General features: G+C 33.9%; 1 protein-coding gene across 1 annotated transcript in view; it reads left to right on the forward strand.

The window, feature by feature from the left end:
* ZFC3H1 (zinc finger C3H1-type containing) overlaps window positions 1-19,354 on the forward strand; it is a 51,168-nt gene extending 31,814 nt beyond the window's left edge. The window contains exons 21-35 of the mRNA XM_012738845.2: window positions 2,376-2,559; window positions 4,212-4,398; window positions 5,695-5,883; window positions 6,501-6,738; window positions 9,756-9,861; window positions 9,943-10,141; window positions 10,668-10,762; window positions 13,835-13,945; window positions 14,212-14,316; window positions 14,451-14,616; window positions 15,682-15,782; window positions 17,224-17,325; window positions 17,946-17,985; window positions 18,242-18,304; window positions 18,434-19,354. Of these exons, the coding sequence (XP_012594299.2) occupies window positions 2,376-2,559; window positions 4,212-4,398; window positions 5,695-5,883; window positions 6,501-6,738; window positions 9,756-9,861; window positions 9,943-10,141; window positions 10,668-10,762; window positions 13,835-13,945; window positions 14,212-14,316; window positions 14,451-14,616; window positions 15,682-15,782; window positions 17,224-17,325; window positions 17,946-17,985; window positions 18,242-18,304; window positions 18,434-18,571 (2,024 nt within the window). The 3' untranslated portion in view covers window positions 18,572-19,354. The remainder of the gene's footprint in view (window positions 1-2,375; window positions 2,560-4,211; window positions 4,399-5,694; window positions 5,884-6,500; window positions 6,739-9,755; window positions 9,862-9,942; window positions 10,142-10,667; window positions 10,763-13,834; window positions 13,946-14,211; window positions 14,317-14,450; window positions 14,617-15,681; window positions 15,783-17,223; window positions 17,326-17,945; window positions 17,986-18,241; window positions 18,305-18,433) is intronic.
* Window positions 19,355-20,264: the final 910 nt, after the last annotated feature.

Here is a 20,264-nt window from a genome sequence, read left to right on the forward strand (position 1 = left end):
TATTACTTTCTTTCTAGTTTGGATATAGTGGAATAAATCATCTTCATAAATTGCAACTTTTAATTTCTTAATTATAATTTACAATTTAATGAATGTGAATTGTCAGATGATGTCACTTATCTTTAAAGTAGGATGACTTGTACTTGTAGTTTTCTAGGAGAGTCCTAATTACTCCTCTCATCCTGCTGTAATTTTTAATAGCATTCCCTTCCACTCTCAGAAGCGTACTAGCTTTGATGATAAATTATGAGGTTATTGAGTCTGAAATGTCCGATTTCCTTAAGTACTAAGTTTGGCAGTTGATATCTTTGACGTTTCACATTGACATTTATGTTTATTTTTATTGTGAAGGTACATCCTCATTCTTTCAAATGCACATTTTGGTTTATGATTATCTTTCAGATTTTTTTTTTTTAAGACAGAGTCTCACTTAGTTGCCCAGGCTAGAGTGAGTGCCTGCCATGGCGTCAGCCTAGCTCACAGCAACCTCAAACTCCTGGGCTCAAGTGATCCTCCTGCCTCAGTCTCCCGAGTAGCTGGGACTACAGGCATGCGCCACCATGCCCGGCTAATTTTTTCGATATATATTAGTTGGCCAATTAATTTCTTTGTATTTATAGTAGAGACGGGGTCTCGCTCTTGCTCAGGCTGGTTTTGAACTCCTGACCTTGAGCAATCTGCCCGCCTCGGCCTCCCAGAGTGCTAGGATTACAGGCGTGAGCCACCGCGCCCTGCCCTTTCAGATTTTTTTTTAAAGCAATTTTTGTGAAACATGGATGAGTCAAAAATTCATGTTATTTTCAAATGTGAGTTCCATCATGGAACCAATGCAGCACAGACAGCTCAAAATATCAAAGAAGTATTTGGGAAAGATGTGGCTAATGAACAACACGGTACGTCGATGGTTTGAGAAATTCCATTCTGGTGATTTTAATTTTGGAAATGAGCCATGAGGGTGACCTGAGACCCAGGTGGATAATGATGAGCTGAAAGCTATAGTGGAAGTGAATCCATCTCAACTTATGTGTGAATTGGCAGCAAGGTTTGACATTACTATTCATTACTATAGTATTGGACCATTTGAAACAAATGAGCAAGGTAAAGAAACTGGACAGATGGGTACTACCTGAATTAAACAAGCATCAGAAGAAAAATCATCTCAAAGCTTGCCTTTCTTTGCTGTCATGACATTAAGGTAAACCATTTCTATGCTGTGTGATGAAAAATGGATTCTTTTTGGCAATCTCAAGTATTGGGCACAAAGTTTGGATAAAGATGAAGTGATGAAACACAGTTCAAAACTGAATATTCACCAAAAAAGGCTAATGGTGTTTGTTTGGTGGTTTAGTGCTGTTGTTATCCACTGCAGCTTCATGAAACCGGGTCAATCAATTATAGCGGATGTCTGCTGCAACCAGCTGGATGAAATGATGAGGATGCTTGTGATTAAGCAGCTGGGATTGGTCAATAGAGACAGACCTATCCTCTTGCAAGACAATGCTGGACCACGTGTCACACAAACAACACTGCTTAAACTACAGAGGCTGGCTTTGGAAACTCTGTCATCCACCGTATTCACCTGACCTTGCACCAATTGACTACCACTTCTTCCAGGCTTTGGACCATTTCTTGCAGGGAAAAATACTCAATTATCAACAAGCTGTGGAAAATGCCTTCGATGATTTCATTGCCACTCACTTTTCAGGCTTTTTGGCTGCTGGCATAAACAATTAATGGCATCTTTGCCATTAAGATAGCAAAGCTAGGCCGGGCGCTGTGGCTCACGCCTGTAATCCTAGCTCTTGGGAGGCCGAGGCGGGCGGATTGCTCAAGGTCAGGAGTTCAAAACCAGCCTGAGCAAGAGCGAGACCCCGTCTCTACTATAAATAGAAAGAAATTAATTGGCCAACTGATATATATATAAAAAATTAGCCGGGCATGGTGGCGCATGCCTGTAGTCCCAGCTACCCGGGAGGCTGAGGCAGAAGGATCGCTCGAGCCCAGGAGTTTGAGGTTGCTGTGAGCTAGGCTGACGCCACGGCACTCACTCTAGCCTGGGCAACAAAGCGAGACTCTGTCTCAAAAAAAAAAAAAAAAAAAAAAAGATAGCAAAGCTGTGTTGATAGTTTAGGCGCATACTTTGATTAATTGTACTGCTTCTTGGTTGAGATATAACAAACTAAACTTTTGATTTGAAATAGGACATTTCATATTTAATGACCTAATATATGATAGCTCTACCTTAAAGCTATAAGCTGCTTCCTGTCATTTAAAATCTAAGTTTTTAGTTTATCTTAAAGATGAGACTGATTGTTTTTTCTTGGGTCTGTAGATTAAAGGAAGTATTAAGCTAATGAGACTTTCTTTTCTTACAGCTTTCCGATCAGAGAAGCGAATAAATGTTCCAGCTCTGGATACAGTTGTTACTCCAGATGATGTCAGATACTTTACAAATGAGACTGATGACATTGCTAATTTAGAAGCAAGTGTGCTTGAAAATCCTTCTCATGTACAACTTTGGCTCAAGCTTGCATACAAGTACTTGAATCAAAATGAAGGGTAGGTCACCTTCAAATCTTTGTGTAAACTGTTGTACATTTATATTTTTATGTTTGAGGTTTATTTCACCTGTGGTAATCAGGTTTCTTTCCTGGTATCAATGGACTCTTTGTTTTTTGACAAAGCCAAGAGCATTTTATTGTTTAAAAGCTATTAGAAAAGTTTAAGATTAGATCTTGAGTTTGTGTGCAAACTCAGTGTATGGCTCATTGTATGGGTAATAAATTATACTCTCAAGTTTTTAACTCCAGTAGGCTCTCATTTCAAAGTAGAATTAGCTAAGACAAGTAAATTCTGAGTGGTGGGAGGAGTAATTATTAGTTTTTTTAAAAATTGCCGGGCGCGGTGGCTCACGCCTGTAATCCTAGCTCTTGGGAGGCCGAGGCGGGCAGATTGCTCAAGGTCAGGAGTTCAAAACCAGCCTGAGCAAGAGCGAGACCCTGTCTCTACTATAAATAGAAAGAAATTAATTGGCCAACTGATATATATATAAAAAATTAGCCGGGAATGGTGGCTCATGTCTATAGTCCTAGCTACTCGGGAGACTGAGGCAGAAGGATCGCTCGAGCCCAGGAGTTTGAGGTTGCTGTGAGCTAGGCTGACGCCATGGCACTCACTCTAGCCTGGACAACAAAGCGAGACTCTGTCTCAAAAAAAAAAAAAAAAAAAAATCAAGTAGTCATAGTCTCTTAATGAAATTATGATAAAATAACAGTGGAACAGGTTAATTTGCAATGGAGATTTAAAGCTTATCTAAGAACCTCTAAATTTTGGTGAATTTTCTTTTGTCCTATGCATGGTATTAAATTATATATATTTAAGATAAATAGTAATACCTTGTAACCAATAGCTCCTGTTGCAAATGGCATCTTTTGACTTCTACTTTTTGATAGTAGAGATAAACCAGGAGTAAAATAATCTTTTTATAATCATATCTTATAGCTATTTTAAAGGGTTTATTTTTTTTCAGGCTTCTCTGGTATATTTGACTATCTTAAAACATACTATAAAAATATAAACTTTTGAATAAGTCAGCACTGCAGAGTGCTAATAAACCACACATGCCTGGATATGGTACTTATTTAACTTTCCTTGTGTGTTATTTCCATGTTAATGGGATAAGTTACAGTGTTTTCTTTTCTGACTCATTTACTGAGTGAAGGCCAAAAGAACTGTACATAATTTTATGAATAGGATCATGAGAGAATTATCTTCTCCAAAAGATAGCAAGCCCTTGACCGTTGAAAAGAACTATTATATTGAAAGCTTTGAAATTTTTGTGCTGGCAGTAGCTGGCCTTGAGAGAGAATTGTTTAACTTTTCCTGTTCCTGAGCAGTGTAAATCATAAAAGGTATGGCTGAATATGGACATAAAGCACATTTGAAGTTGATAATCTTAGTGGTTTTATAACACTATTTTTATCTGTGGTAAGTGCTTAGTGAACATTCACTTAACAAGAAATTGTTGGGTCTGTGGGAAATCAGGACTTTTTTTGGATACATAAGATTTAAAATCCTAATCTATTTCCCTTTGTCATGTGTGATCCTGGCATAATAGAAAATGAAATTTAAAAATTGACTCATTAGCCTTGTTTAAATTTTTAAGTAGTGCGTTAAAAAAAAGCTCCTGCCTTTTCTTTTGAAACCTACAGGCTGTGTTCCGAATCCTTGGATTCTGCGTTAAATGTTCTGGCTCGAGCATTGGAAAACAACAAAGACAATCCAGAAATTTGGTGCCATTACCTTAGATTGTTCTCAAAAAGGGGAACCAAGGATGAGGTGCAGGAAATGTGTGAAACAGCTGTTGAATATGCTCCTGATTATCAAAGCTTTTGGACTGTGAGTAGAAAAGATAACATAAGTCGTGTGTGTTTATAATTCTTTGGGTCATCTTAAATATTGATAGAGCATGTGCTTTATCTGGATACGGATATAATAACTTTACTTTCAGTTTCTAGTAACCTTAGAGCCACTTCTGGATCAGGATTAATACAGAGTAAGCAAAAAGAAACCATTTAGTGAAGAGGTGATTTTTGTTGTTAACATTATTGGTAAGCAAAAAATAGAAAATTATTAAATATTTTGCACTTAACTGTACTTACACAGTTTTAGTTTGGGCAAAGTTAAGTGTAGTTTTTTGCAAAACATCTCAAAATTTGTTTTCTTTTAAATTGCTTGCATAAAATTATGGATGCCAGGAAATAATTTGGTCTCTTCATTCTTTATGGAAATAGTTATAGTTTATAATCAACACTGATATTAAACCTTGCCACGATACAAAGATTTGGTTGAAAAAAATAAAACGGGTTCTTCCTCTTACTCCAGGAATAGGATATTTTCCACCCAAACATAAAGTTATAATTGTTCCACTTGTGAAATAAATATTCATTAATACCTGAACTTTTATTAGTTAAACTCAGGAACTATTAAGTTCAGATTATGTTTCCAGATAAATCTGTTGCTATCAGATATATCATTTATTTGCTAACTGAAATTCAGAATCAAACAGTTTGTATAATATGGTATCTTTTAATGAATGAATTTGCTATTCTACCTCCTACTCTGAAATCAGGAACTGAATAGATTTGGACAGTAAAGGATGCTTGATTTTTGACCTGGAGCCTTGTACCAAAGTAAATGCTATTCATCACCACAAGATTTTATAGGGTGTGGAATATTCAAAAAAGATTTAATGTTTTTCCTTGAATTTGTTTGGTCTTCAATATGTTTTTGCCATACATTTTTAATATAAATACCATTCTCAGATTGTTATACAGTCATACACCTAAGCAGTGCAAATTGTATGTGATCATAAACGTGAACTTTTGGATTATCCATCATGGTCTTGCTGCAATTTACCTTTAGAATCAGTGAAAGAGAGATGAAATTACTTCAGTGATGACTCCGAGAATACATCTATATTGTTTTAATTTTCATCTGATTCCACTTTCCAACATGTGATAGAAGGGGAAACCTAGGTTATAATACTGGAAGATGGGTTTATAATTTTTAAATTATCCTTTTGGTAGAAATTGAAGATTTGGTATGTGATAGTTTCTTAATGAAATGTGACAAATCTGTAGTTTTAGTTTATTCCTATAAAACAAGGTTAACATATGAAACTCCTTTGGGCAGTTTCTACACCTAGAAAGCACCTTTGAAGAAAAGGATTACGTATGTGAGAGAATGATGGAATTTCTGATGGGAGCAGCCAAGCAGGAAACATCAGATATTCTGTCCTTTCAGCTTTTAGAGGCTCTTTTGTTTAGAGTTCAGCTGCACATATTTACTGGAAGATGTCAAAGTGCACTAGCAGTTTTACAGGTAAACATTTATTATGGCATTTAATTATATTTTGTAGAAAAAATTTAAAAGGTCTAAAACATTACAAGTAGCATTATTTAAGGGTGGGAACACAGCATTTGGATTTGAATCCTTGTTTTGCTGCTTACTAAAAGTTGTGTAATGTTGGTTACATTTATGACTTTATTTGCTTGTTTGCTTGGTAGGGATAATATAGGGTTTAAATGTTTATAAAGTTTAAATGAAAATATACTATTGTGTGTTAAGTACCTACTAGATAAACCTCAAGATTCAAACCATAAGGGGAAAAAAATTAGTCTATAATGGAAATCATCTTATGTGAGTGTGGTGTTTAAAATTTTTTTCTTACTGTTTTGTTTTTACGTTATTAGATTTTAAGTATCAAGATAATTAAAATATACAAATAAATTCAATGTTTTCCATTAATTATGCCATATACTATACATAATGAAATTATGTTCATCTGGTATTGACATCTCTAAAGAATTTTTTCATTAAAAAAATTAGTGACTACCAAAATTAACACTTTTTTTCTTATTTACCTTTATGTTTAAATCATTGTGTATGAGAAGTCATTTTTTAAAAAAATACTTTCAGATTATTTTTCTTTTACCTAGAATGCATTGAAATCGACTAATGATGGAATAATAGCTGAATACCTTAAACCAAGTGATCGATGTTTTGCTTGGCTGGCCTACATACATCTTATTGAATTCAACATTCTCCCTTCAAAATTTTATGATCCATCTAATGCCAATCCTTCAAGAATTGTTAACACAGAATCATTTGTAATGCCATGGCAAGCAGTTCGTGATGTAAAGACTAATCCTGACATGTTGTTAGCAGTTTTTGAAGGTAAGTATAAATGTTTACAAATTACAACATCACTTATTACAAATTATAACATCAATGTTTAGAAAATTAAGCACTCATTATTATGATTCTTCATAATTAAGTGGAACAAATTTGTATCTATGTATTATAAGTTGTAGTTTCATAATTTATTGTGTATTTGCTTAAAAAATTAAGGATTGAATCAGATAAATTGGACATTGGCATCTATGAAAACCAAGAACTACATTATATAATTTATTTTTCTGTTTATGACAAAGGAAATCAGTTAAATTGTAGAATATAGATTATATAGGTTTGATGAGTTGATTAAATCAGGAAACGGGTTTTGTTTTGTTTTTTTTAGCCACCATTAAGATAGAAGTTTAAGAGGATATGATATGTCTTGTCTTTTCAACTAATTTTTTTTCTCTATCAGTGACTTTGATTTTACTAAATGATATTTAGTAAGTTTACTAAATGATATGTCTGCTGTGAAACACATACAAGGTATAAAGCCTGTTCCTTTCTAAAAGAAGTATATAATGCAAAAGAAGAGTCTCTTGCTGATGATCTTTTTAGATATAATCCTAATGTAAAAAGGAGATAACAGGATTTTTAAAAGAAGCCATGGAAAAACCTTACCTAGCGAGAAGCATTACTTAAGGCTAACTGGGATATATGAATATAGAGAATATTCAAGTTACAGATATTTTATGGCCTAAATTTGTCAAATAAAATACATAAAACTCCAAAAAAATAAAATAAAATAAAAGAGGTATATAGCCTAATCAGAAGATGAAAGATAAAATCTATACTTTTGATATAATTACTAAACATACAAGGCCATATAACTATATTAGTATATAGTCTAAATTGCATGCTACAGAAGAGACTAGGATCTGTGATTTATAGAATTATTTGGTATAGGCTATGAACCCAAAGGGTGGAAATTCTTGTAGGTTGGCATGATCAAGGACATCTTCATAGAAAAATTGGGACCTGAAACTGGATCTTTAAGCACAGCTATGATTTGACATAGTGAGTCTCCTCAAAGATGAGGCAGGGTTGATCCTTATTTATCTCTATATTTCTGAGGTCCTATAAGAATGTCTGATATTAAGTGCTTAGTAAATGCTTATTGAATAACACAGCGAAGACAGGAAAGAAAGAAAGGTCATTTTTCTTAAGGGAGCTAAGTCAACAAAAAGCAATAAGTAGGTAGAAATGTATGCATTGCATTTGAAGTGGGATTGGAAGAAGGGATAATTATTATCAAAGTGCAAATTCTGTGCTGGACAGTAGTGGGATTAAGCTTGATAAATGGAATGATGCCAGATTTTCAAGAACTTTGAAAATATGGAAGACTTGATGATAGCAAGAGAGGTTTTTTAAGAAAGAGAGAATGTACTTGAAGAGAAATTATACCAATGGTAGAAAAAACAACCAGAGGCTGATGGTCATAACTGAGGCACAAGAAAAGTAACCTGAGAAAAAGAGTATTTGTTAGAGACATTTCAAGTTATCATATGTGGGGTAAGATTAAATGTCAGGGAAGAGGAGAAGGAATAATCAAAGACAATTTCAGGGTTTTGAGAATGAGGAAAAGAAAAGTATCATTAATAGAAAACTAGTAAGTTAAGAAAACTGCTTTTGGTAGTAGGAATAGTATTTGTGAATGTAATTGGTCATTCAAGCGGAAATGATTGTTGGCAAAAGGAAATAAGGAAGTGGACCCTAAGTAGACAGTTATGGATAGATAAATGGATTAGAGAGAGTTAGTAACATAGATGTTACTGTGTTACAAAGTGCTTTACAGTCTTTAATGTGCTCTCAAAATAAATGATTTAATAGTTGAAGATATGGGATATTTTCTCTGAGGAAATGAGATTTAAGAACATAGCAATAAGGAGTATAAGGGGGAGTAGAGTCAATGAATGAGGCTAAGAGGCAATATAAACAATCTCTTGGAAGGCCGGCCATGGTGGCTCATGCCTGTAATCCCAGTATTCTGGGAGGCTGAGGTGGGAGGATGGCTCAAGGTCAGGCGTTCAAAGCCAGCCTGAGCATGAGTGAGACCCCCATCTCTACTAAAAATAGAAAGAAATTAGCTGGACAACTAAAAAATAATATAGAAAAAGTTAGCCACGCATGGTGGTGTATGCTCGTAACCTAAGCTACTCAGGAGGCCGAAGCAGGAGGATTGCTTGAGCCCAGGAGTTTGAGGTTGCTGTGAGCTAGGCAAACGCCATGGCACTCTAGCCTGGACAACAGAGTGAGACTCTGTCTCAAAAAAAAAAAAAAAAAAATCTCTTGGAAGCAGAGGCAAGAAGAAATTAAAAAGAATAGGAAGAACATTGCCATATGCTAATCAAATAAAATGAGGGCAGAGGTGAGGTTTTAGTTTGATTAGATATGAATCCTTATATTTGAACCTAGAGCACAGTTTGAAATTGATGACATTAACTTTGAAACTCTGTAAATCTGAGAAATCATACTACCATTGGGCAAGGAGGAAATGATGACAGTTACACAAAGTAAAACACTATACCATTCTGTAAAAAGCAACAAGATTAAGTAATGAAATCTTTACAAAAAGAAAAGTGTCTTTTGAAGGAGTAAGGAAAGGATCTGGTTTAGGGGGAAATTTTGTAAATGGCTGTTGGACAGCAGAGCAAGGGTTTTACAGTGGTCAGGGAAAAATAAAAAGATAACTTATTCTGTGATTGTTTCTTTAGGTAAGTTTTAAGGAATTTAGGATAATTGCAGAGACACTTGTTTAAGCAAAAGCACTGATATGAGAGCTCATGTGGGATGGTTTTATTCTTGCCAGGAAAGTTGAGGGTAAGGGATTGGATTTTAGGATTTGGGAGACAATTTTAATTACTTCCTTTGGATAAAAGCCAAGGGTTCAACAAAGATGAGTAAGATGATGGGCAAGCAAAGGGATAGGTCATTTTTTCCCATTGGTCTCTCAGAATTGAAGTAACAGTCTCATAATTCATTTTATGTTTGATTCATGTTGTGATGTTTTTGGATAGATGCAGTGAAAGCTTGCACAGATGAAAGCCTTACTATTGAGGAAAGAATAGAGGCTTGCCTTCCACTTTACACAAACATGATTGCTCTGCACCAGCTCCTAGAGAGGTAAAACCTAATTGCCAAGCAGCTAACCTTGTGTTAAAAATTGATCGTTTCATGTGTTTAGGCTTTTTTTTTCTTGTTAAGGTATGAGGCTGCAGTGGAGCTTTGTAAATGTTTGTTGGAATCATGTCCCATGAACTGCCAGTTGTTGGAAGCCCTTGTTGCTTTATATTTGCAAACAAATCAGCATGACAAAGCCAGGGCAGTGTGGCTTACTGCATTTGAGAAAAATCCTCAGAATGCAGAGGTTTTTTATCATATGTGCAAATTCTTCATCTTGCAGGTAAAAAATGTCTCATAATTCTTAAATATGATGTTTTTGTGTTTCAAGTTTCCTTGTCTATCCAGGAAGCATTTCCTGGTCCTTTTGCCCTTTGCAAACTGTGTTAGGTATTCTTTTTCTCTTTGCCATAGTTCTACCATTGTACCTAATATAGTGCTTTGTAATTCTATTTATAGCTGCTTTATGTACAAAAGAACTTCTTGAGGGCAAGGACCATGTCTTATATTTACAGTCCCAACACCTACCACAGTGCCAAATATGTGATAGACACTTAATAGATAATTGGTGCTTGAAATTTGAGCTTCTGGTAGGTAGTATTGGATATTAGGCTGTTTAATGGTTAGTTGAATTTAATCCAGAAATTAGAATATAGAAGTTATTTGAATGTGTCTCAAACACCACCTGTACTCCTCATCCACCCAAGAAACTTAATCAGTATTTTTTAAAGTGTTTTTTTCCTCCCTTGAAACATTTTAATTAAACACTGTAAGCCTAATGTATATCCCCCTCCCTCTTTTAAAAATAGAATCGAGGCGATAATCTTCTTCCATTTTTGCGGAAATTTATTGCATCCTTCTTTAAACCTGGGTTTGAGAAGTATAATAACTTGGATCTGTTTCGGTAAGTTATAGATTGTAGAGGAATGAGAGATAGTACAGTTCAGTAAAGATTACAGTTATTTTGTGTATTTGATTACATTTTAGACTTTTAAAAAAATACACCACTCTTATGAGGGCAGTAGAATAAATAGAATAATAAAAATGGAAGCAAGATATAAAATTTTTTTTAGTCTTTGGATTAAAGACACTTTGTAAAGTAAGCTTTATGGTAACACTGTCGTAACTCATTCTTTTACATTATTTTTATTGTTGTTTATTTTAGAACTTAATGCTATAGCAGCTAATTATCCTGAGACAATCTCAGTAATTTTTGGAAAAAAATGTTTTCATTTATTTGTTTGGTGATCTGAAGTGGATGTAAATAATATGCCCTTTTCTCTTTTTTTTAATTCTAAAAAGAACTGCTCTAGCCTTTGAATTGTTAAGTAAAGTTTGGGAGAGAATTCTTTTCTCAACCATCAGTTTCTCAATGGCTCATAAAGAGCTCTGTATTTACTGTCTTTATTTGTTTTGCTTAGTGTTCTTTTTCTGGCTGTAATAAGAGGCCACAGCAGAATATGAAGAATGATTTTGGGGGGAGGCTTTTAAAATTCTCTTCTCTTCCTCCCCCTCATCTCTCTACAGGGATCAGCAAACTTTGTTTTAGATTTGCAGGCCATATTGTCTATCACTACTTTAAACAACTCAGCTTTGTTGTTGTAGTTTGAAAACAGGCATAGACAATACGTCAATGAATGGACATGGCTGTGTTTCAATAAAACTATATTTACAAAAATAGGTATAGTTTAGTTTGATCCTAAGTAAAATAGTATCAAAAGGAAAATATTTTATTGTGATATACTCTATTATTTTATGTTAGGAAGAACTGAGAAGGAAGACGTAAGCTATATATCTCCCCAAAAAATTTCTTGTGGAAAATATTGATGAGTGAAAATAAAATCTTTGTTTTATGCTAGCAAGTCTAATGCTTACAAATACATATTTTTCTTCAGTGTCCACTTCCTACTCCTCTGATAACTGTTATATAAAAACAGATTTTAAAAAATAACCCAAATTTTATTAAGTGGTCCATCTGTCCCAGAATTTTTTGTGAACATGGTAGTTTTAATTGAGATTTGGGGTCACTTTTCCTTCCAAGATCTAAATCTTTATATTTGTCCTCTTATGGTAGCAAGTTTATTGACAGTGATTTTAGCGCCCTTCCTGAAATTCTTTCTGCTCTGCCACATCCAGGTTAATATCTCACAAATAATTACAAATGAAATAATTTTAAATGTAAATTAATAGAAAAGAATGAAACTATAAGGAATTTATAGCTTCCCCATACTCAGTTTCTCCCTTGTTTAAATTAGTTTGCTTTAACTTTTCAAACTCAGGCAAAGGACTAATTCAAGGCTGAACCAAACTCTTTGCAGACTTGCTGGTTCTGGTCTTCCCTTAGGCATGAAGGTAATTGGTTTAGCTTAAAAGAATATGCTGCCAATTTCTGCCTTGGTAACTAATCAGAGATCTTCAGATCTTGATCTCAGCTTAATTAAGCAGAACAAATAAGTGTCAACAAAAATTTGAAAAATGGGTTGCCTCCAAATATTCTCATTGTTTACTGAGTCTTCTTGGTTTGTTAAATTCTTTTGTGGAAGTAGTCATAATTCATATCTAAACAAGAATTAGAAAAAGGTGTCCTGTGTATAGTTTATTTAGATAATACTGAAACCTCCACAAAGATTGTGTACTTATGTTAATGTAGAAAGTCTTTTGAGTCATATTAGGAGAATGGCAATAGATGGGATAATTTTTGCATTGCCATACTTATTGTATATTGATATAAATATAGTCAGAGTATATTAATAGGAGAAATCAGTGCTCCTAATTGGTTCAAAATACTTTTCAAATTTCATGAGTAGAAATTGTAAAGCAGAATACTCAGCACTATATTTACCTAGGGTTAAATTCTGTCAATTCTCTGTGACATTTAGTATAAAGATAATGAGCAGAAAGAACTAAATAGGGTAATTTTCATGTGTTTCAAATCAATTTGAAGATTAAGTGGCTAGCCAGAAAAGTTAATTTGGAGATTTCATTTACTGTACTGAAGTTAGCCTAGTGATTGTACTTTTATAAATATGTGAAGTCATCTCTTTAGACCCCTTCAGTTTTCAGTTGAGGAAACTAAAATTCTTTGAAGTTAAGTGATTAACTAATGGAAATATAGCTAGTGATTATGGTAAAGTCAGGAGGATAACCTGACATCTAGGTGTCTCATTTCTTTCTGTTCTTATGTTTGTCTCCCAGTCTGTCTAATCCATTAAAACTTATTCCTTTGCAATCATTTTAAAATCCAAAGTAAATAGTTGTAATAGGTTGTCATTTTTGAGAGCAATGTATTTTCTTTAAAAACATTATTTTTGAAGGTGCTATTAAATATTATACACACATAGATTTAAATACATTCAGAGGAAAACTGAATTAGTCAAAGTCAAATACATTTCTTTACTGATCAACTTAGAGCCTTTGATGTCCTATTATGTGGCTTTTCTAGAAGGAGGTTATAATTTGCAGTATTTCCCAATCTTATTTGATCATAGACCTCTTTTTGGCAAATGTCTTATGGGCCAATGTGTTATAGAATATGCTTTGGTATCATGTCTAACATTAAACCTAAATGGGGGGACATGTTTGTGAGAGAGATTATTTTCAGATATGAGGTTTAGTTAAAAAAAAAAAAAAAAAAAAAAAAACCTTTTTTACATGTATAGATTTAATGAGAAAATGTCAGGTACTTGGTAGTCTCTTTTTAAAAAATTAGGTTTAATTAGAGGATTATGGTGATCTGTTTAATTTTGGAGATAGAATAAAAACTTCATTTTAGGAAGGGAGTTATCCATGTAGGTCTAAAACAATAAAATTTTCAGTGAATATGTGATCCTGGAGATATGACTGAAGAGGTGTGGTATATATGTGAAAAGAAGGTCTATTACTTTCTAAAAATAATTCAATGAAATTTAAGGATTTAAAAAATTATAATTTGTATATACATAGGCATAATTTCAAACAATTTTGGGTTTTTTTCCAGGTATCTTTTAAATATCCCAGGACCACTTGACATTCCATCTCGTTTATGTAAAGGGAATTTTGATGATGATGTGTTTAATCACCAAGTTCCTTATTTGTGGCTGATTTACTGGTGAGATATTATCCACTGTGGAAAGATTTTGCATACTAGGCCTGAATTTGCTATTTATTACTGAATTACACTATGTTAAAATTAACCTGATGTTAAAGTCATTGAAGCAGAATTGAAGTGATGCTAAGATTTAATACATGCTAAAGAAGAAAGATCAAAAGAAGGACTCCATTGTTACAGTATTTGTAATGTTTAAAATACTTTGTCATTCCTTTAGCTAATAGTATTGAATAGTAGACATAAGTTTTCCTTCTTTTTATAAACAGCCTTTGTCATCCTCTTCAATCAAGTATTAAAGAGACAGTGGAGGCATATGAGGCAGCATTAGGGGTGGCCATGAGATCCGATATAGTACAGAAGATTTGGATGGAGTAAGTTTAGTTCCTCTTAATAAGAATGGGATTTTGGAATAAGGGCATATGGTGGGGGTAAGGGGTGATAGGCTTTCTTGGTAAGAGAATTACTGGCTTAATTATTCTAAATTACAATATTTTTCTTTTGGCAGTTATCTTGTGTTTGCCAATAATAGAGCTGCGGGATCCAGAAACAAAGTCCAAGAATTCAAATTTTTTACTGATTTAGTGAATAGATGTTTGGTTACAGTCCCTGCCCGATACCCCATTCCTTTTAGCAGTGCTGATTACTGGTCCAACTATGAATTTCATAATAGGGTAAGAACTTAAAACTTTTTTCTCAGATGTTTGTACAAAACAAAGGAACTTTTAAAATGACAGCAAAACTATGATTTTATATCAAGAGTACTTTTCCTATTATCCTTTCCTAGCAGTCACTATTATTCTTGGCTATGTTTTACTTATCTCTTCAAAGTCTAACAACAGAGCCCTTGAAGGCTCAATTAAGATATACGTATTGATTATGTTGTATTTTAAAAACTTAACACTGAAGTAAAATTGAAGGGATGCTAAGGTTTAATATGTATTAATGAAGAGAGATCAAACAAAAGATTCTATTTGTGATAGTATCTATGTTGTTTTACTTGAGTTGAACATTTTACTGAATGAAATTCCGTAACTTTAAATAAGAATGAACTTATACATTGTAGCTAGTCTTCTTGCTTATATTTTGACAAGCCATTATAGCCATACACAGGTCATAAGAAAGCTGAAATCAGGTGCTTTTTGGAATTTTAAGAGTAGATGCTGATTAAGATATATTTATACGGTTCTCTTTTTTAAAAAAATTCATTTTCAGAGACCCCTTTCAGTGCAATGTAGGCTAAAAAGCTCCTAAAGCTCAGTGTGGACTAAAACTGTTTATGGTTTTTTGTTTTTTGTGGGGTGGTTTTGTTGCTAATCAGGATAACCAATTACTATGCTTTGTACTTCTATGCCATTCTTTATCCCAGGATCTCAAACCTCTTTATGGACATTAAGTCATTTACACACGGGCATTCCATGAGCAAGATGTGGCAGGTATTATTAGCCCATGACTTGCCCAGCTATACAGCAAGTAAAGGTAGACTCAGGAATGAAAACCCGGACTCCTGGCTTCTTGTCAGTGTTCTGTCCATGGCTCTCATCACTAGACCATATTTCCTAATTCATATCTGGAAAGTCACTAATATAATTAATGGTAGGAACTATAACTCACATCATACATTATTGTAATTTATACATTCATATCTCAAAGGCCATTTTGGTTTTCTCATTAAAACACATAGGTGATTAGATTTCACATTTTGGTTGCATTCAATTTTCCCCCCTCAACCTTTACAGGTTATTTTCTTTTATTTGAGCTGTGTTCCAAAGACCCAGCATTCCAAAACCTTGGAACGGTTTTGCTCAATTATGCCAACTAATTCTGGACTTGCACTGAGGTAAGAAAAAGTAAAATTCTTTTGTTCCTCAGCTCAGTAGTTTAGGTTCTTTATATAAAATTATTCTTAAAACTTGATAAGAACAGTTTGTTCTTCCACTGTGTTCTCATGGATATATACTATGCCAGAGTTTTGTTAAGCACTATTTAGCTATTCAAAATGACTGTACAAGAGTCAGTGTAAAAAATCTGGTCCATTCAGAAAACTGCAGGTTATAGGGGGGCAAATAGTTCCCTAAGCACACACTGTCTGTCTTTAGCAATTGCATTATAAGTGGTAAGCATGTTTAACATGGCAGGGGACCATTACTTAAAAGGTTTTCATATTTTCACATAGGTCATTTGCTCTCAAATATTGGCATACATTAAAATCTCCTGGGATGCTCATTTATAATGTATATTCCTCAGCTTGAACCCTCAAACCACATTGCTGAAGCACTGATTTAGGGAATTGTTTCATACATTCAACCAGAAGGAGATTTCTGAGCATTTCTTTGTATTAAATAGTTTCTCTGCTCTAATAGAGTAAACCTATTTTCAGTCTCAAGAATTGTGCTTTTTAATTCAAAAAGGTACCCAGCACACTAGTGGTTTGGCTTCCACTTGTGCAGTCATTTCTACTATGTCAGTTGTATCCTGTGGTTGTAAGTTTGCTTTATGTATAGGAAGATGCCCAAACTATTTATCAAATGTTCCCGTGTTTTAAAGGATTTATATTTACCTAGCATGCATGTGGGAAAAATGGTATAAGTATTTGAAAGGCTGTAACAAAAATAACCGTAGTGAATTATTATATAATTAAATTTCTTAGTAAGCATACTAATCTGCAGAAGCTAAGTAATTTGAATTATGAAACATTACCTTTGATAAGAGTATAAAATAGAATATGTCATATTTTGACTAGTTTCTATTATGATAGTCATTTTTTAATCTAGGCAGTTTAATTGTTGGTTTTGTTGGTAAATCCTCACCTCTGTGTTTTGATTTCCTTGTGGTCATCCCTATCCCTTTGTTTCAGGAGCATAGAGAACGTAATATTTAGTTACTACATTGTAATTCAAGAAACATTCAAGATTGAGCATATTATAAGAAAGAAAAATACCAGGAAATTGCATTAATATATCAAATATCACTTTTAAAAAGTTTGGGGTGGAGGCAAAGAGTGTTATTTGGAGAGAATGCTTTCATGTCCTGTAGGACTACATGGGCCTTATTTTAGTCTGTTGAAGATGAGCATGAATCTTGACTGGACTTCTTGCTAGTTTGCATATTCCTATCCCCGGATGACTTTCATAAGAGACATTCTACAAATATTTGCTGAATAGCCTTTATGGAATTTAACTGACCAAAATTTATACTTCATCAAACATTCTGCTCATAGAGCACATAGTGGTTCCCTACACTTGCAATGCTTTGTTCATTCTCCTGAATGTACTTTACAGGCTACTTCAACATGAATGGGAAGAAAGCAATGTTCAGATTCTGAAACTTCAAGCCAAGATGTTTACATATAATATCCCAACATGCCTGGCCACCTGGAAAATGTAATGCAACAATCATGTTCATGTTTTTATAGCTATTGCTTTTATTTATAAGGTTTGTTCCAGACAGGTAAATCTGAAATGACATATATATTTTTTTCTGGACAGTTTGCTACTGTAATTTAGATTTGTTTTTGGCACTTGCTGAGGTTTAATGCCAAGAGCAAGTGAGTGCCATTAACACTTGCCTCTGAAAGCAAAAAGGGTAGACTTTTAATTTTCTATGAAGAACATTTAGATAATACTGTTATCAGACAAATCTGTTATAGACATTTTAAAACTATCTTTTGAAATGTGGTGTTTCTCCCCATTGTAGCATGATTTCTTCCTTTTTTAAAAGGTGTTAGTGCCAGGTATTTTTCACTAGCAATTATGAGTAATTTTTTTCATGAACGTTATTTATATTCAAAACACTGGTCTGCTTTTTTCTTGTAAAGCTGATAAAAATTGTTGAATTTTTCTTTTCACTGTAGGTTATCCTCCTTGGAAGTTTAGCCTGTTACTTTCAGGAAGTTTTGTACTCAGATTCCCACAGTCAGTATTCTGCCAGTGGTGGTGTTTCATTTTGTTCAAAGATATATAAATTTTTCTTTTCCCTTTTCTATATTCCTTTTTTTCCTTAGAGCCATTGCTGCTGAGATTGTTCTAAAGGGACAAAGAGAGGTAAGCCAGGATTGAATCTCATATGGGTCACTTTTGTTTTTTAAGTTATTCTGCCCCTGTTGTTGACTTCTCAGTTTAAAAGGATTAAATTATGAAAGTTAACATTTCAAGAACTCTAAGTGTTTGGAAACCCCAAAACTCCATTTTGGTCTTGAATGTTATTATATTGTGAAGTACCATTCTTTAAACAGATAGTATGGTGAAGGTGTTTTTCATCATGTTTTCTGATGGAATTGTATGTATATCTATCTTATAGGTCCACCGTTTATATCAGAGAGCCTTACAGAAGTTACCTCTTTGTGCATCACTGTGGAAAGATGTAATGCTTTTTATCTTTTATTTTACCTTGATGTTTTCCTATAAATTTTCTGCATGTGCCATATCCATTGATGTGGTAATGCTCAAAATCTAGCTAAGTCTTACTTCTATGCTTCCCTGTCTTTTACAGCAACTCTTGTTTGAAGCGTCAGAAGGAGGTAAAACTGATAACCTGAGAAAACTAGTTTCCAAGTGCCAAGAGATTGGAGTCAGCCTAAATGAGCTCTTAAATTTAAACAGTAACAAAACAGAAAGCAAGAATCACTGAACACTGGGTACAGTCAGTTCTAAGTCCTTTTAATAATTGCCAAAATTATTTGAATGATTCTTCAAGATTAGGCTGATCCCTGGCTAAAGTCTGTGTAAGGCAGACAAGCATTATTGATCATATCAAGTCCCCTACAATATCCTATCCTCAAAACCGGAAGCAATGAACATGATCCTCTTCGGTTGGATAAATGAACTTCCTGTTTGGCCTGCTTCTAGGCCCTGCCAGATTCTCATAACATCATGTACGTAAGTATAGTTCCTCAAAGTGACTGACATTTATTTTAATTTTGCTTTGTTTTTGTTTTTGTTTTTTACTTTTTCCCCTTCCTTTATGTTGTGTTATTCCTGATTCACTTGACACTCTCTGATGCCTGAGAGATTCTTGTTTGGGATTTAATTTCCAGTGCTGTGTTTACAGTAAAAAAGAAAAAAAAAAAAAAAAAAAAAAAAAAGAAAAAAAAGCAGGCAATCCCTTTTAGTTCTTCCTTTTTAAATCTTCTGAGATTCTTCATTTCAGGATTTAAAACTTAAGCAGTCCATCTTAAGGAAAGTGTAACTGCCATGGCCACAAGTCTGCTAGTTGCACTTGAATGCTCTAACAGGGTTGTTTATTGCCCTTTCTACGTTGTGGACTCCTTGCCGAGACTGTTTAACTTGAAGATTAAAGAAACTATTGCAAATGCCAGTGCATCAGAACCTAAGAGTGGTCAAATATTATGTGCAATTTTTTGTAAAGAAATTTTAATTTATAATAAAGTTTAACAGTTTAAAGAACAGTTAATATTTGAACTGCTTTGTATTGAAATACTACTTTGTAGTATTAAAATTGTTTATATACAAAATATTTTTAATATAAGTTTTTTAAAAATCTTGCTGTCTTTATTCACTTTTCACACTGGTGGGAAAAGGGTTGAGGTAGGAGATACGAATATTCACTATAATTATATCAATACTTTTTTATCCTGAAACTGCTTTCCCATTAAAAAAAAATTTCAGTGACTTTTAATTATGACAAAATGGGTCCTGTTCTGTTTTGAGGACAGTGAACAGAGAGGTTTGCACTACATTAAATTCTTTGTTCTCGAAACTATAGTCTTCAGAAAGTGTCTCCCAACTGTAGTTTGAATGATTTGTGTAGTGACATGCTGTCTTATGTTGAATAGCAATATGATCAAATATAAAAGAGACCTTGGTTTTTGTTTTGTTTTCTGTCTTGTGTTTTTTCACCTTGGCAGAAAAATTGTTAATGATAATACTTGCTGCCACAGATCTGACAGCTACATGTAATCAAACTGTTGGAGGCAGAGCAGTAGCCCCATGAAATACCAGGCAAACTTATACATCTTTACATTTGTATAATGCTTACTAAAAACCATATTTTGAGGCCCTACTATGAGCCTACTAAACAGTATATTTGACTAGTAAGTGCTGTTTGTTAGGGTCAAGAATGGAAATGGAACCCATTTGTCTAGTGTTTTTTCTTTTTCTTTCTTTTCTTTTCTTTTTTTTTTTTTTTTTGAGACAGAGTCTCACTCCGTTGCCCAGGCTAGAGTGCCATGGCGTCAGCCTAACTCGCAGCAACCTCAAACTCCTGGGCTCAAGCGATCCTTTTGCCTCAGCCTCCCAGGTAGCTGGGACTATAGGCATGTGCCACCATGCCCGGTTAATTTTTTTTCTATATATATTTTTAG

Source organism: Microcebus murinus, chromosome 10, assembly GCF_040939455.1.
Source record: "Microcebus murinus isolate Inina chromosome 10, M.murinus_Inina_mat1.0, whole genome shotgun sequence".
NCBI lineage: Eukaryota > Metazoa > Chordata > Mammalia > Primates > Cheirogaleidae > Microcebus > Microcebus murinus.